This window comes from Eptatretus burgeri, chromosome 15 (assembly GCF_056783735.1).
Source record: "Eptatretus burgeri isolate ZD-2024b chromosome 15, Ebu_testis_v1, whole genome shotgun sequence".
NCBI classification, from domain to species: Eukaryota; Metazoa; Chordata; class Myxini; order Myxiniformes; family Myxinidae; genus Eptatretus; species Eptatretus burgeri.
In genome coordinates, this window is record NC_140975.1 from 50,072,812 (window position 1) to 50,091,464 (window position 18,653).

The following is an 18,653-nucleotide window of genomic DNA, read 5'->3' on the forward strand; positions in this document are numbered from 1 at the left end:
GCAGCATTTTATTTTTGATTATTGGGTTCCATATATAACCTGGTGGGAGCATTTAAAACCCACGTTATCTACCTGGCAAAGGTGTGACGATGCAGGCATGCTCGCACATGACCTTTGCACCCCTCTGGTCAGCTCACTCTGAATCTGATTTTTACATGTGCCCTCAACAGAGGGGTAGGGGTAAAGGAGGGAGGATAGCGGAGACAGAGAGGGAGGAGAGCGGTGAGGGAGAGGGAGGAGAGCGATGTGAGAGAGAGGGAGGAGAGCGGTGAGGGAGGGGAATGGAGTGGAGAGGGAGAGGGAGGAGAGCGGTGAGGGAGAGGGTGGAGAGCGGTGAGGTAGAGGTGGTGGGAGAGGTCAGCTACCTCAACCGCCAAGGTTGTAGGCACATTCGTATACAAGGAGATTACATCACCATGGTCTTGTGTGACTGGATTGTGATGCGTTTCGCTCGCTCTTCAAACTTGGTGTTATCACGTAATCCTCGCTCAGATTTTCCCACAAGCTGTTAAAGTATATTCGCAATTAGGTCAGGTCAGGTATGGGAGCATGTGCCAGAATAGCACGTCGCTGCGTCCACTTTCCGCCGGTACTCCAGGGGCCTCCGTCTGGCCATCCCCAGGCAGATGCCAGGCCCATCCCCATCTCCTTGAGATGATGGTCAACCTGCTGCAACCACGAGGAACGTGGTCGGCCCACTGGCCTCCTCCACTCATGAGACTCCCTCGCTGAGAGAATCTGGTGAGCAGGATCAGCGTCAGGAAAACAAGCCACATGTCCATACAGCCACAACTGACGCTCACGGACAATGCAGGTAACAAATCTCATCCGAGTCTCTTTCAGCAACCGCTCGTTGGACACAAAATCTGACCAGCGATATCCAAGGATTCTCTGAAGAGACCTGGTACCAAAGGAATTAAGTCTCCGTCTCAGATCCTTGGTCAGAGTCCAAGTCTCGCATCCATAGAGCAAGACTGGAAGTACCAAGGACCTGAAGACTCGGACTTTCGTCCTCCCACACAGGTATCGGCAGCGCCACACCTCATGATCCAGTGAATCCATGACTCCCCAGGCCCGACCCAGACGTCTATTGACCTCTGACTCACAGCCAGCAGAGACATGAATATCACTGCCAAGGTAAGTAAATCTCTCCACGACCTCAACATCGTCACCACAAACAGACACAGACAGGACAGCAGCATCCAAGATGTCACCGAAAGCCTGGATCTTAGTTTTCACCCAGGAAACCCGTAATCCCAGCGGCTCCAACTCCTCATTCAGCACCTCCAGGGCCCCCAAAAGGATATCTAAAGTCTCCGCAAAGATTACTGCACCATCTGCAAAATCAAGGTCCGAGATCTTGACATTCCCAAACGATGCACCGCAGCTTGATCTCTCCGACATCCTCCCTAAAATCCAGTCCATACAAGTGCTAAAAAGTGTGGGGGCAAGTACACATCCCTGACGAACTCCAGTAACAACTGGAAATAAGTCAGAGATGGTACCACCACACTTCACAGCACTCTCAGTTCCAGAGTGGAGTTCAGACATCAGATCGATCAGTTTTGGTGGCACCCCACGAAGACCAAGAATCCTCCAGAGGACATCCCGATTCACTGAATCGAACGCTTTACAGAGATCAACATAGGCTGCAAGCAGCCCCTGCCGAAACTCTCGTCTGCGTTCGGTGAGGATGCGAAGAGCAAGGATGCGAAGAGCAAGGATACGGTCAATCGTTGACCTCTTTGGTGTAAAGCCTGACTGCTCTGGACGCTGGTGCTCAAGCAGATGGTGGCGAACCCTATCAATAATTATCCGAGCAAAGACCTTGCCCGGCACTGAGAGCAGCGTCAGCCCTCGGTAGTTGTTGCAGTCTTGGCGATCACCCTTCCCTTTCCAGAGAGGGACAACAAGGCCCCTCTTCCAATCAGTTGGGTTGATGCCTGTGTTCCAGGCAGAGCACAAACTGCATGCACGACACGAGTGCAGCATTTCCACCAGCCTTGAGAAGTTCAGCATGGATGCCACAGATCCCTGGAGCTTTGCCCCGTTTCAACTGGTTCACCGCAGCCCGTGTTTCCACAAGTGAAGGTGGACCACAGTTGATTCGAGGGTCAGCAACAGGGATTTTAACACCCTTGACGTCCAACTCGACAGCTGGGGGATCAGCCTGGTACAACCGCTCAAAGTAACTGGCCCAGCGGGCCTTCACTTCAGACTCCTCTGTCAAGACCCTACCACTCTCTGCTCTAACTGCAGTGCTTCGAGGGATGGGCTTGAATGAATGCAATGCGCGAATTCCCCTGTAAGCGGGACGAGAATCACCTTTCCACAGGTGATGCTCTACCCCCTCACAGATTCCTCACACACATGCCTCCTTGTCCACCCTCAGTGCACATACAGTTTTACGCCTCAGCTCCCTGAATGGCTCAGCTCTGCCATTCAGCCTGGCCCTGCGATGCTGGGCAATGGTATCCAGTGTCCCTTGAGAGAGAAAATTATTCTTCGCCCTCTGGTGAGTTCCAAGACATCCACTGGCACCAACAAGGACGGTGGTCTTGAAGGCACTCCACAACTCCTCAGGACCCCCCAAAGCACCCAGACCCCCCCAAGTGTCCACTCAGCCTGTTCGCAAACTCCTCAGCTACTCTCTCATCCCTGAGCTTGCCAACATCCAGCCTTGGCTGGGATGGTACCATTCTCCAGGATTTAAGGTGCAGCTTTAGAGTTGCTACAACAAGCCTGTGGTCAGTATTGAGGAACTGAGCACTCCGGTAGACCCTGCAGTTCTGGATCATCCTCCAACGACCGTCAATGAGGACATGGTCAATCTCCTTTGCCACACCGCCAGCGTTGGAATACCAAGTCCAGCGATGAGCTTGTGGGCGCTGAAACCATGAACCAGCCACCCTAAGTCCATGACTTCTTGCAAAGTCAAGGAACTTGGTGCTATTCTGGTTCATAGTTCCTGGCCCATGGGGACCAACACATGTCTCATAACCATCCCTATCAGTTCCAGTCGATGCATTGAAATCCCCCAAGACTAGTAGTGTATCTCGTCTGGGGCACTGATCAACCACAGACTCGAGCGTGGCGTGGAATGTGTCCTTCACGGTGAGATCACTCGCCTTTGTCGGAGCATAGACAAAGACCAGGGAAATGACACCTAAGGAGTGACGAATCCTTAATCTCATAATACGCTCGTTGACCGGTGTTACCTCAATTATCATTGGGGTCAGCTTATTGGACACAGCTACAGCAACTCCTTGGGTATGGTAACCATCAGAGCGACCAGACCAATAGGAGGTGTAACCACCCACCATTATCTCGCCGCAATCCGGTCTCCGAAACTCAGAGAGTGCTGCAATCCCGATGTCCAAACGCTTGAGCTCAAATGATAACAGAGACAGGTGATCATCCTCTCTTAGGGATAGGACATTCCAGGCACTCACCCGAAAGGACCACCTCAGGTTAACCCAAGGCGACCGCCGTCTGGTGGACGACATTCGCAATTAACTTGGACAGAACATGTGATGGTCCATTAATACAAGTTTGTGTCTATAAATATTTATTGCTTGAATTATTACCTCCTTAACGATGTGTTTGTGCGTGTCAAAATAAACAATAATAATAAAAGGTTGTACACATCATTGTATTGCAAATTGATTTTGGCTGTTGATATTCCATCATTGCAGTGTTGCTTCATTTCTTATTTTCCGAGTTGTACTTAATGTCAGGGATGGGACGGGACAAAATGTATTTACGAACAAACATCCTGTCTTTTTGCATGGGATAATTCCACTCAAATTGGCTTGTTTTATTATCCCCACGCTTTTTGAAGAAAAAAAGCGGGGGGATATGGTGATTGGTGTCAGGTCAGGTTAGATCTGTGACCTGCTACAGGTACCATGTAAACCTGTACTAACCTGTTCCATGGTCGTGTTGTCGGCGACTAAACCGTCTCCCCCACCAGGTTTTCTGGTGAGGAGGGTGTTTGGATATGGACACCCAGCAGGATTAAAAACAAAACCTGTCAAAGGGCGGAGGAGCTCCTTGTGAGCCAACGGCCATCCATATCTAGTGTCCAACTGTGTCTGCGGACGTCCTCCTGCAGTTGGGTTACTTTTTTATTAGGAGGTTGGTGGCAGGATTTGCACTCCGGCCACCGTAAAACCCTTCATTCCGCAAAACGCAAAAACGCAAAAAAATCTGAAAACCCACTCCGTGGGAGTACCTCCTGTACAGCGTCCCTTCGCAGGGCAGCTCACCGGATGACGGGATTGGGGCAAAGCCTTCGGGACCCCCAATCTTTGATGATAGGAGGGAAACCACGGGGTAACATCCCTGGGTCAGATTGTGGAAGAGCGTGTCGGAGTGGTGCTGAGGTGTCGTCCACCAGACGGCGGTCTCCTTGGGTTAACCTGAGGCGGTCCCTTCGGGTGGGTGCCTGGAATGTCCTATCCCTAAGAGAGGATGATCACCTGTCTCTGTTACCTGCATAGTCCATGAGCGTCAGTTGCGGCTGTATGGACATGTGGCTCGTTTTCCTGACGCTGATCCTGCTCACCAGATTCTCTCAGCGAGGGAGTCTCATGAGTGGAGGAGGCCAGTGGGCCGACCACGTGCCTCGTGGTTGCAGCAGGTTGACCGTCATCTCAAGGAGATGGGGATGGGCCTGGCATCTGCCTGGGGGATGGCCAGACGGAGGCCCCTGGAGTACCGGCGGAAAGTGGACGCAGCGACGCGCTGTTCTGGCACATGCTCCCATACCTGACCTGACCTGATATGGTGATTGGCTCACGTCTGTCTGTCCGTCACGCTATCTCCTCAACGGTCGTGTAGAAATTCACCAAACTTGGTAGTTATGATAACCACATGGCATAACATTGTGAGAGCAGTATCATTTTTGGCTTCTCCCCTGGGGTGGGGTCAAAAAGTTAAATGTCAAAAATGCAATTAAGGGCACATTTTAAGCAATTTTTTTTGTTTTAATGGCACTTTGGATATAAAATCAACATTGGAGGACGCATTAAATATGTAACAACTTTTAGATTTGACCCACGGTTCATGCCCCAGGAGTGGAGACTTAGGTCACAGAGGTTATAACTGAATTTTTTTTAAATTTTTTTTGGATCTTGTCATTCCTGGTGGAACCTTTTTTTTCCCCCATCTTTCAACTTTGCTTTAGGTGGGAAGCATGGGGATTTTGCAATGACGTGCCATTTACTTCACTAGTTATGACTTGCAACATGCCCTTCCGACCGGGAGCGGTGCTACATGATGCACATTTGCATTGAGAGAATTGGGGTGTTTCCCCCACCCTAATCATCATCGTGTACCATGCTCTATACAGGACGTCAGTTCTTCTGAAGCAGGTCCTCGGCTCGGGATAATCTTGGACGGGTCGCCATTCCGACACAGCTGAACCCCGAGAGCTATGAATTAATTTTGTCACCTCAAAGTTTCCCCGAGCACAACCGCCCGTTTTTGACTCGTTTCATTGAAATGCACAAGCAGGCAACCACTTCTCAATTTTTAGCATATGATTGTTTAATGTTGGAAATTAATTTTGCTAATTGCAGTTCAATCCATGCTACAAAAGGTAATCAAATTTTTTTTTTTTTAGGCTGCTCCTAAAATCCTTGATTCAGAGCTTTGAAAGCGTGCCTGTTGTACATTGCCATTTTTTGATTACCGTAGTGGTCTCTGGTAATGCCCTGTGCACATGTCGTCATCATTATCTCTCCGGGTTTCTTATTCTTCTTCTTTTATTTTCTGGGTAAAGCGAATTAAAATCATTGTTGGAATCCCACAAATACGGGACGAGTTGTCAGATGCTCCAGATGACTAATATCATGAAATATTTGAAGTAATCCGAAATATTCTGTTTCAATATATATATTTTTTAATGACCTGGGCTGATTGTTGACCACATTGGTACAAGGACGAATTGATTTGACTGTGGTGAAGATCCAGATCCAAATCTGTGAATATTTAGTGATTCTTCACAATTGAGAGATTGGTCCGAAAACCCATATTTGGCATGATATTTCAAAGTTGTGGACGGATGATGACAAAACGAGGTGAATGAGTTTGTTAGGTGACGAGACCAAGCAGATTTGATTTTGGTTCAGGTCTGGATCCAGATGTGGCCTATCGGTGGGATACAAAACGTCGATGGTTCAGCCTGGCGGAGGTATGCACTCTTCCAAGTGCCGTTCTTATTTGTACTTTGATTAATTTTTCATTCTACTTGGTTTCTTGTACACATCTGTTTCATCATGTGTTGCTTCTGGAAATTACATCGCTGAGAATTGACCTGAAAGTTTATTGTTCTTTCAATACTAGCAACCCAACTGTTGCTTTATTGAGATACGAGTTGTAATTATAACGATGAATTGCTGACCACATTTCTGCTTCTTGATCTTCTTTCCAAAGCAACTAACTGGGAAAGATGTAGCAACGATGAAGCATTAATTTCCCGTTTAATTCAAGCTGCAGTTGGGGAAACTTTGCTTTTTTGAAATTGTAAATCTCCCAATTCAGCTTTTTTGATGCACCGTGATCATTTTCCACAGGAAGAGGACTCACCCCATGGACCTTACAAGGTTCCCTTTCATGAATCTTTTGAGGAGACTCCAATGATGGTTGCTGTAATAACATATATGGGCTACGGTGTGCTCACTCTGTTCGGCTACCTGCGTGACTTTCTTCGATCCCGGGGCATCGAGCACTGTCATAATGCCATGGAGCGCGAAGAACAAAAGGTAAGTCAAACTTGTGCCATTCACTCATCATGTAATTGGTCGTAGTTCATGAACTGGTCACCCTAAAAAGACAGAGTTGTTCCATGTTTTTCAAAACATCCACTTTCCACTTTGACTACAGACCAGAAAAACCACAGATATCTAGATGTCTTCGTATGAGAAGAAAGGTAATTTTGTCCAGTTTAATATGGAAAAAACAGAAATAAAAAATATGCAATAGTTTTTGTGTAACAGGCAAATAAGTGATAAGTCAGGGGTGGAGTAAACAGGCGGAGGCAGCGGAGGCGGCGGATGTGGTGAGTCAAATTTGGAATAAACTGAATTTATTTCAATCAATAAGCTTTAATCTAATCTATTTTGTTATTTTTTTAGGTGAGTAACACTTGGGACTTGCTGTTGCATGATGCAAAATTGATTATTCAGCTCGTTATTATTGAGAGATGTCTCCTCCCCTCCCTCCCCTGGGTGGCCTGCCTCCCCTCCCCTGGCATCCCCTCTCCTCCCATGGCCTCCCCTACCCTCCTCTCCCTCTCCCTCCCCAGTGAGAATACTACTATAAACAAAGGCATTTCAGGAAGTCATACCTGGTAACAGTCGGACACAAATTTTGAGATCTTTATTATAAGGCTTTTGACGTGCAGATGGTATACTCCTATAGTTTGTAGTAGTAATTGTACTAGGTTTGTGGTAGTATTTGTACTAGGTTTGTGGTAGTATATGTACTAGGTTTATGATGGTTGTGAAACTGCACCCGGCCACGCGCATGGACTGGCATCCTCGCCTGGAACTGGCTCGACCTGGGCGGCCATAGATGGCTAATAGATTAAACAAATTCTCAGGTTGTAAGGTTAATTGTGTTTTTCTGATGATATTGGAGGACTATTATAGAATAAAGCAAGCAAGATAAAGTTCTGAGAAAATTCTGTCTTTGGGTGGAATATGGTCAATTTGGTCAAAAGTTGGCAGATTTTCAATAAAAAAATATTCAGCAAACCCTGACCAATATGTACAAACTCCTAAAAGAGATCTAGTAAATATTTTTACATAGTTATGTATCTAGCAGATTCTCAGGATTAATTTGGCACTTGAATTCTCCAAAACGGCCAAAGGATAACTGATCTGCATCCAATTTACTCAGAAAGGGTGAATTCGAGATAAACACGAAAATGTGTTTTCCTTGTAATGCATTATCCATTAAAGTTCACAATTAAAAATACCATATTTGCCGTTAATTAGTGATTTTTTTCCTCATTTTTTTTTTCACACAAGTGCATGTAGCTTGGTGATTTCTATCAACACAGAGAAAACTGAAAAATTGAATATTTTGACCCTGTAACGCAAATGATGACCAGTTCATGAACTACGACCAATTGGTTTGTAAGCTCACTGTAATGACCATGCACAGCCTCTACCATCAGCTTCAGAGTTTATTAGAACTAGTTTGTCAAACCTTTTCGCTGTTTCACCTTTTAAAAATCAACATTGCACTTTGTCTTTATTTTTTTTGACCTGTTAGGCGTACCTTCTTTACTAAACTGGGATGTCGGTATCGATTATGGCAAGTAGTATGAATAGTACCACACTGGTCAGTTCTGGATGAAGGAATTGGGATTCCTTTATCTTAATCTGTATGTCTAGAATGCGAGATGAGTGAATGGGGAGTTACTGTATATCTAAGTTTGCAAATGACACAAAGCCAAGGGGTAAGATTAAAAAACTTTGAGAAAGTGATGCGAAATAGCTTTGTTTTAGGAAGTTGTCGACTGTGGAATTTTAATACAAGTCTCTGGTGATGGGATTAGGCCGAAGCAAATGTGATCAATTCTTTATCGACCTTGTGACTCATTTCAGTTTTCAATGTATTTTTGTATTCTACAAACTTCCATCATTGCCACCAACAAAGAGCAATTCTTCATCATGTTTTTGTTTATTTACTTTCATTTTTTTATGTCATCTCTACCGAGATGACCTAATAAAGCCAGATCAAATGTCCGTCCGTCTACCTCCGTGGGTAGAGGTCGATGAGTGTTGCACAACGATATAACTTTTGTCCGGGTTCAAGGTCAGGGTCAATGTCACGAGGTCACGTAAGTTATAAAAATCGCCATTTTCAAAACCTATCTAGTCTGCCATTTTACAAGATATTCGGCAACTGTTTTGATTATGATAGTAAAAAATATTATCTTGTATCTAATTGGACAGATTTTTTAATTTCCATTCCCGTTTGGCCGCCACGTAACCTGGAAGATGGTCAAAAACACCTCCCGGTACAAAAAAAACTTTTTACTTCCAATCTTGATGAAATTTGGTATTTGGGTCGAGGTCGATGAGTGATACCCAACAACAACATATTTTTCCCCGGATTCGCGGTCAGGGTCAAGGTCACGAGGTCATGAAAGTTGTGAAAGTCGCCATTTTCAAAACTTATCTAGTCTGTCATTTTAGGAGATATCTGGCAACGGTTCATCGATTATGATAGTAAAAAACATTATAGAGATGACCGTCACCCCCCACACGGGGGGTAATTTTTCCTACTTGCTTATTTATTTGATCGTGTACTTTTAATTGATGGCATTTAAGGAGCACTGTGCCATGATGTCGTATGGGCCGACGGGCTCCGGTTGTACTGACTCCATATGCTTGATATAGCTTGTGTAAATGAAGATGGCAAATCCTACAAATAGCGAGCTGCAGTAGTTCATTGGAGCTTTTAACATTGACCATCTCAACTTATTGGTTGCCTTCAAGGATTTTGAACTCTACAGCATATTGAACGGCAAGGGAGCAAAGTGAGGTGATGGAGATGAGTGCAACTGATTCATATCAAAATGTTGGTGAAGAAATATCACCTGAAGCCATCCATACATGGAGGTGATGGCTCGTGCAAATCCGAAGTGATTACTTTTCGGTGATTAACGCACTTGATTTTGATCAGAAAATTGAACATGATACATTGGCACAAATCCCAGATGTTTTCCAGTTAAATATTCGAACACATTGAAAACTTTCTTCCAACATAAATTCTCGTGTTATTACACAAGATCGTTCGACTCACCTGCACATGAGGGTGTGTCCATTGTGTGAAATGTTTCCCATGGGGAAACCCAAATCCAAAACCCTGTGTTTGCACTGATTGGTGACTTCAGTTTGTGTTGACTTTACACACGTAATGTGCAAGGATGGGAATGGCGAAACATGTCACTTTCAAGAGGCAAAGGATTAAACAGACCTTGGTGAACTGCAAGATAATGAGGATCACTGTGTTTTCATCTTCCTAGCAGGAGAACAATGCCCACCACTCTCTTCAGATAGGTAGGTAGCACCTCTGTTGTCTATCGCCTGTCGTATGGTCTTGCGCCTTCTCTTTTATCTCTTTCCTTCCAAGTATGTCTATTCCTCCAGCAATACACTTCTGGTGAAACTCTTGAGATCCAGGCTCATTGTTCACCTCTACTCATCCCCCCCCACCCCATCCCCTCCAACCCCCTATCCACTCTGTTCTCGTTGTTCTGTTATGTTGTGGTCCTTTTTGGGTTTGATAGCGCTTCGGCGAGCCTCAACTTCATATTAAAAAATAAAACCACAAAGCCTTCATCTGTTTTTACTTCTGCCACTGAAGGTCGACGGAGGTTATGTATCCGCCCCTGTTTCTGTGTTTGTGAGTAGAATGCAGTAAACCCTCAAATATTGGGGGTTTCGACCAATTACAGCCCACTAATTTGTGTTCCGATTTACTTCTTGCAGGATTTAATTTCGGCCAATCGACGTTTTTGAGCTAAGATGGGTCATCGTTTGAGTCCGCGTGTACGATTACCTCAAACTACGAGCCTTTTGTTTCTCTTGCACCGTTTTTAATGAGCCAAACATAAAAAAACGATGGACAGAATTAGTTGTGGCAAAAGGCAGAGAAAGGTTATGACGTTGGATAGGTTGGCAAGAGGTGAAAGTGCGGTCTCTGGGCTGTCATTACCAGATCAATGAATCTCCTGTTACACAGTGTATCCGTGAAAATGAGTCGAATATCCATCCATTCAAGTGTTGCCACCATTGCTCCGCAAGGCGCAAACGTCTCATTCCCGGCCCGGGTTCCTCATTGAAAGGGTGGGAAAAGCCCTTAAAGTTTGGATCGAGAACCAAACACAGAAAAAGTGCCTTTGAGTGGACTGTTGATGCGGGAGAAATCGTCGCAGATTTGCCAACATTTCCACAATGCATCCAAAAGCTCCAGTTCAACCTCGGATACCCACAAGTTACATGCTAGCAAGGGCTGCTTTTAGAAATTCAAGAGGATTCGGCCTCCATCATGTCAAATTAGTCGGGGAAGCAGTATCGACAGACCATGATGCTGTGAAAATTACCCAGCGCAGCTCATGGCAATAATCGGGGTGAAGGGACTTATGCCGGAGCAGGTTTTTAACACTGATGAGACGGGATTATTCTGGAAGAGGATGCCATCTGATACGTTCCTTTCCAAGCAGGAAATATCTGCTTCGGGGTTCAAGGTAAGGTGGTTAAGGATCGTCTTAGCCTTCTCTGATGTGTCATTGCTGCGGGCGACTTTGTCGTGAAGCTCATGCTGCTCTTCCGATCGCTGAATGCCACTCCCCCCCCCTCCACCCTTCCCGCTTCCTCTTCCCCCCTCTCTGCTCCCCATTCCAACAGCATCATCATCATCATTCCGAGCTGTCTTGTGTTTTGTCTTTATGGCAGCATACAGTACAGTACGTAATGTTCTTACCCTCATCCACCTTGCTTGCTGTTTTTCAAAAATCGCCTCGCTGTTTGGGAATAAATTACAAAAGGTAAAACGCTTGTTTTTGTTTGTTATCTCTGCCACCAAAGGTGAGGGTGGTTATTTTCACCCCTGTTTGTCTTTGTTTGTGTGCAGGATATCTCAAAAAGTTGTGCACGGATCCGGATGAAATTTTGTGGGCAGGTTCGGAGTGTGACAAGTGTGAGTGACAAGAGCCTGGTGTTGGCGCAGTGGTTAGGGCAGCGGCTTGGGATCCAAAAGGTTCTGAGTTCAAGCCCTGTTGGGCCACTGAATTAATACACCAGGGGGTTGACTCAGCCTGTCATCCTTCCGAGGTCGGCAAAATGAGTACCAGTGTACTGGGCCGGTGTATACCCCGGTTAAAATAGGTGTACCATATCCCTGTGTCGTAAGAGGTGACCAGGGTTGCGTCAGGAAGGGCATCCGGCGTAAAACGTGCCAAATCACTATGCGGATCATACGGATGATCCGCTGTGGCGACCCCTAACGGGAGCAGCCGAAAGAAGAAGAAGAAGAAGAAGAAGTTCGGAGTGTGACAAGGACGAACTGATTAGATTTTGGTGAAGATCCGGTTCCAGACCTGACTACTCCAATTTTTTTTAATGATTCTTCACCATTGAGATGTGGGGTCAAAATGATATTTGGCATGATATCTCAGAAAGTTGTGGATGGATTCAGACTAACTTGGTGGATACGTTGGGTGTGTGACAAGGAAGAATTGATTCAATTTTGGTGAAGATTTGAATCTGGATCCGGATCTGATAATTTTTTAAGCGATTCTTCACCATGGAGAGAGAGGTCTAAACTGATTATATATCCACGATATCTCAAAAAGTTGTGGACCGATTCGGATGAAACTTGGACAGGTTGGGTGTGTGACAAGGACGAATTGATTTGATTTTGGTGAAGATCCGAATCTGGATCTGGATACAAGAATTATTTAATATTTGAAGTGATTCTTCACCATTGAGAAATAGGGCCAAAAACGATATATTGCACGAGATTTCATTCAAAAATGTCTTGGGCCCGATATGTTGTCGAGGATCAGGTGTCGCATGGCGGTGGTATGCGCTCTCCCGAGTGCCGTTCTAGCTTTATCCTGTATTTATTTTATTTACATGTTTATTTCAATGTTAACATGCTATATATTTATTTTACATTTTTATTTCAATTGTAATGTGTTTATTTCTTGCTGCCACCATCCTTCCTCGATATTTTCTCAAAGCCCAGGAACTGAAACCCCCTTTTCCCATTGGCCCTTGGTTTCGATGATCCCGGTTTTAACTATTGCAGCATTTTCCAAGAACGTAACCCCACAATATTTGAGGGTTCACTGTTTCTCAAAAGGTTATGGACGGATTCGGATGAAAGTTGGTGGACAGGTTGGTTGTGTGAGCAGGACGAATTCATTTGACTATGATGAAGATCCAAATCCTTATCTGAGAATATTTCGTGATTTTTTTTCACAATTGAGACATCGGTCCAAAAAACCAATGTATAGCATATTTCAAAGTTGTGGATGGATTATGACAAAATGTGGTGGATTAGTTGGGCAGGTGACAAGAGCAAGCCAATTAGATATTGGTTAAGTTCCGGATGCAGATCTGGTCTATCATTGAGAGACAAAACATAAACTATTCAGCCTGGTGGAGGTATGCGCTCTACATATTGCCGTTCTAGTTTCTCTTGTACTGGGATGTGACTGGAGATAAGGAAAAAGTATCGCCAAGGGGCGGTGTTGAAAATATTCAGGGTTTTCTTGAAGCACCTTTTCTGGCCTCCATTTGAATTTTTAGCTCACCTGTTCGAAGAACAGAGAGCTATAGTGATACCCCCGGCGTGAGCGTCAGCGTGAGCGTGAAAATGTTAAAGTTTTTGGTGCAAGTTATTTTTTCCTTTCTAATGTTTTTATCTACCACACTATTTGTTATACGCCCAATATATATGTATGTATGTGTATATATATATATATATATATATATATATATATATATATATATATATATATATATATGTATGTATATGTATGTATATATATGTATATATATATATATATATATATATATATCTTCTTCTTTCGGCTGCTCCCGTTAGGGGTCGCCACAGCGGATCATCCGTATGATCCGCATAGTGATTTGGCACATGTTTTACGCTGGATGCCCTTCCTGACGCAACCCTGGTCGCCTCTTATGACACAGGGATATGGTACACTTATTTTAACCGGGGTATACACCGGGCCCAGTACACTGGTACTCATTTCGCCGACCTCGGAAGGATGACAGGCTGAGTCAACCCCCTGATGTATTAATTCAGTGGCCCAACGGGCCTTGAACTCAGGACCTTTTGGATCCCAAGCCGCTGCCCTAACCACTGTGCCAACACCAGGATTTTGTGTGTGTGTGTGTGTGTGTGTGTGTGTGTGTGTGTGTGTGTGTGTGTGTGTGTGTGTGTGTGTGTGTGTGTGTGTGTGTGTGTGTGTGTGTGTGTGTGTGTGTGTGTGTGTGTGTGTGTGTGTGTGTGTGTGTGTGTGTGTGTGTGTGTGTGTGTGTGTGTGTGTGTGTGTGTGTGTGTGTATATATATATATTGGGGCATATTATGTGATACCGGCTGTCTGGCCATCCGTCCGTCCGTCCATCCGTTCCTGTCCGCACTCTAACTCCCAAAGTTTTCAACTTTCACGTTTCATATTTGGTACATAGGTACAGACTGTGGAGACGGTGTGTCGCGACATACGTTCGTCATCTAAAGTGGTTGCCATGGCAACCAGGATGCTGTTTTCCATCTGTTCCTGTCTGCACTCTAGCTCCCAAAGTTTTCAACTTTCACGTTTCATATTTGGTACATAGGTACAGACTGTGGAGACGGTGTGTCGCGACATACGTTCGTCATCTAAAGTGGTTGCCAAGGCAACCAGGTGCTGTTTTCCATGTAGTAGCACATTTCTGTATATACCTTCTTGTTCGGGCGTATATTGTGCTCACTTGCGCTCTTGTTACTGATTACAATATACAAATACATATATTGCTTTAAAATTATTTGGATCAGACTTCACTGCAATGCTTTATAAAAAATATTAATTATTAGACTAGTCTTTTAAAAACAATAAATGTATAAACAGGCGAGCATTGGGTGGCTTTGACACCAATTCTGATTCTCTTCCCATTATTCTCTTCCCATTAGTTCACCGAGGAAGAGCTTTTTGCCAAGTGCTTGTCAGCCATTCTGACAGCAGGCCCTGCCCATCTTATCTGAGCTCTCTTCAACAGGATGTGGATGCTGGACCTGTTGCTCACGGAGAGAATCTCAGTATAAGGAATCTTGTGTAGTGTCCGTAAGAATGTCATGTAAAAGTGGTGGAGCTTGTTTGCGTGCTTGGAGTAAACTGTCCACGTCTCGCAAGCATACACGGTGTGAAGAACAACCGCTCTGTATACCTTCACTTTTGTTGAGAATGATTCATTCCTCTTCGCTCCCAGTCAGTTTTTCGTTTTTTCATAGCTTGCCAAAGGCAATGCTGGGCCTTAGCTATTCTGATGTTGACCTCATCAATTTGAGCTGCCCTGGTGAGGGTGCTGCCAAGGTCGGTAAATTTGTCAACTGCTTCGAGCCTTTGAATCATGACTGTACCGGTTGGCTTCACATTCTGCTTCAGTGAGGCAGGTTGGTGCGTAACTCCGGTCCTTTTGGCGTTCATGTTGAGACCGAAGTTGTCACATGCCGATGAGAATCAGCCCATGCTTTTATTTGTTCCATTTCTTGTTCTGAACAAGCATTTAGAGCACAGTCACCAGCATAAAGAGTCACGAACCACAGCTTCATGCACTTTGGTTTTGGTGTGTAGTCTCTTCAAATTAAAGACCTTATTTGCGGTATGTATGGTGGATGCCACTTTCACGAACATGGAATGCATCAGAAAGTGTGGCAACGAACATCAATGCTGAACAGGGTGGGTCTGAACACATCTCCCTGTTTCACTCATTTGTGACTGGAAAGGTGTCAGATGTGTCCACCATCCGGGACACAATTGAGACATAGGTCATCCAGGACATGAGCAAGCATGCCATCATGGAATTGCCATACTATGACGACAAATATTTCTGTTCCAACGAATTTTGCCATGATCTTCCATCGGCCCTCGAAACTGTATCAAAGGCTTTAGTAAGATCTACAAACATCGAGTACAAGTTGCAGTTCTGCTCTTGACATTCCTCCTGGAGCTGAGGTGCAGCAAACGCCATATCAACTGTGCCACGACCTTTTCTGAAGCCACATCGACTCTCCGGTAAAAGGTTATGTTTGAGATGCAGTGTCGAGCGGTTTAGCACGACTCTTGCAAGTATTTTCCCAGCAATGCACACGAGGGAGATTCCTCGATAATTGACTATTTCCTCTCCTTTTACAAAGGTAGACAATTGATGCATCTTTGAATTCCTGAGGAGTGGATTCCTGGTTCCACATTGTCTGGGGTAGTTTGGAGAGTTTGTCAGTGAATATTGTACCTTCTTGCTTATATATTTCACCTGGTATTGCATCTGACCCTGGTGTCCTGCTGCTGGAGAGGAGATTGATTGCTTTCACCATGTCAGCAAGTGACGTCTTGACTTAAATTTGGGGTAAGCGGGCAATTGCCTCATCTTTGATTGATAGTTGGTTGAAAACATTTTAAAATTGTTACACCCATCTCTCCAGGACTTTGGTCTTCTCTGTTATCAGTGTATTTCCATTTGTGCTGATGAGAGGAGAGTTTCTTGAAGCCTGCAGACTAAATTATCTTCGAAGCTTCATTGAAGCGTTCATTATCAGTTTTATCAGCATATGATTGAATTTCATTTGCCTTTTTGCTTAGCGAATGATCCTGCATCTCTCTAAGCTTTGGTTGGATGATTTTATGAATATTGTTAAAGGCAGATTTCTTTGAAGCAGATGAACGGTCATTTTAAGTACACTCCGAAGAGACGCGCTGCTCTGGCGCATGCTCCCATACCTGATCTGATGCCAAAGAGACGGCGTTTCTCATCCATCGGAGCCTGGATCTCCTCAATGTTTTCATAAAACCAGTCCTGGTGCTTTGGGATGGTGGATCCCAAATGTTTGAGGGCCATCGGGTGTACCAGATCTCTGAAGGCTATCCAGTCGTCAAGCATGCTGTGAGAGACGATGTTAAACCCATGTAACTGGCAATCCAGTTATTCTCGGTAGTTTTGCCTCAGTCTCCATCTTCAGTCTTGAGTTGTTGTCTCTTGACCCCCCCCCCCTTTGGGCTCATCTCTTTGGCTGAATGGTAATGTTAGATCCTCGTGGAGGATCTCTAAGTCTTACTCACGTTGTTGTTCTTCATCTTCTTCTTGTGGACTTTTTTTTGTTTCACATCCTACAGTTTTCATCGAAACTTCCTGAAACTTGGCATATATATGTAAAGATATCCTGCGCAGACAGTAACCATCTCCGATTTTGAAACTTCCTCCGAGAAAAAAGTTATGACGTCAAAATATCTCCGCTAATGGAAATCGCCTAAAAAATTATCTCCGAAACTAGGCAAGCTTTTTGAATTCTGTTTGCCGGAATCGAACAGGGCATTAGCAGAGATGAATTACCGCACATATGATACATCACTATGACATATCAATTTTTATGACGTCATTCCTATTTTTTCCTATCACAACCCAGAGTTTTCATCGGATCTTCATGAAACTTGCCATGTATATGCAGAAATCCCACACACAGGCATTAACGATCTCCGATTTTGGAAATTCTTCCAAGAAAAAAGTTGACGTCATAATATCGCCACTAATGGAAATCGCCCTTCTCATTATCAACGAAACGAGGCAAGCTGTTTGACTTTTGTTTGCGGGAATCAAGCCGGGCATTAGCACAGATAATTTATCGCAAACCTGATAAATCACAATGACGTCATATTCGTTTTTATGACGTTATCATTAAGAGGACGAGGATCTTAGCTCATTTGAGCTTGTTGAGCTTGGAGACCATGAGTCTGTTGTCAATCCTGGAACGAGCACTGTGTGCAAGCTTCATAATGCTGCTCGTATGCTCTTTTTAGTGGATCTGGCAAAAGTTAACAAAATTGGGTTTGGGTTGAGATTGGTGATCATGTTGTCCTCTATATTCAATGTTGGTAGGATATTCAGGCCAGTTCACGATACAGAGATTCCATAAGTGGGCTTCAGTTTTGAGGTGAACACTCGCAACTCATTCTCGATGTGGACATTGGTTGGGCGATGGTGACTGTGGAAAATCCTCGGATTTTTCCTTAATATTTGTCGAGGTTGACTGCTTGCAAATATTGACAAGGATCACAGGTCGATGTTGTACTCTCTTCTATCTGGCGGAATGTAATGTGCCTATTTTTTGGGGGGTGAAGAAAAAATATCGTTCTTTAGCAATGACTTAATAGCCTAATCCAGGCAGCTCAAATATGGGTGCACATACCTCAAGGCATTCCATCGAGATTCGAGCCCGTGGTTTTCTTGTCCTGAAAGAATATTGATTTTTTATTTATTTATTTATTTATTTTTAAAGCTGTTAAATGAAAAATTTGGCTGAGAAATTTCTCAACAATTGTTTTGGGTTTGCTCACACTCTTCATATAAATTTTGTCGTGTTCTTATTTTCTATTTGGTCCACTCAATGTTGGGTTAGGTGAAACCAATTTTGATTTGTCACACACCCGTTGTTGCACAGGACTTTGTTCCACTCTACCAGGACTTTGAAAATTTCTACACACGGAACGTATACATGAGATTACGTGACAATTGGAACAGGCCCATCTGCAGTGTGCCAGGGGCTTGTTTTGATGTCATGGAGCGTGTGAGTGATGACTACAACTGGAATTTCAGGTACAGACACAAGACCCTGTGCCATCTTATTTCTGTTCGAATTGCAGTAACTGTTACTCAGTAAACTTTTGTTTTCATGGTGTCCTTTTGTCCAAATGTTCATCATTATATTGTCATTTTATTTTTTATATATTCTTTTAAATTTCAAACAATACTTTCCAAAAGAATAGAGTACTGCACAAAAGGACTTATTGGAGCAAACCATGACAAACAGCTGTAATTTGCGCGTAAATATTTTTTTCTCCTCAAACAACACT

The 18,653-nt window shown here is 44.3% G+C and overlaps 1 protein-coding gene across 2 annotated transcripts in view; it reads left to right on the top strand.

Annotated features, from left to right (window-relative positions):
- Nucleotides 1–18,653, top strand: part of SPTLC2 (serine palmitoyltransferase long chain base subunit 2) — a 70,545-nt gene that overhangs the window by 20,606 nt on the left and 31,286 nt on the right. Inside the window, exons 2-3 of one of the 2 annotated variants that reach the window (XM_085858530.1) lie at nt 6,579–6,767; nt 18,242–18,396. In XM_085858530.1, the coding sequence (XP_085714656.1) occupies nt 6,579–6,767; nt 18,242–18,396 (344 nt within the window). The remainder of the gene's footprint in view (nt 1–6,578; nt 6,768–18,241; nt 18,397–18,653) is intronic. The other variant, XM_085858531.1, reaches the window with a different exon arrangement.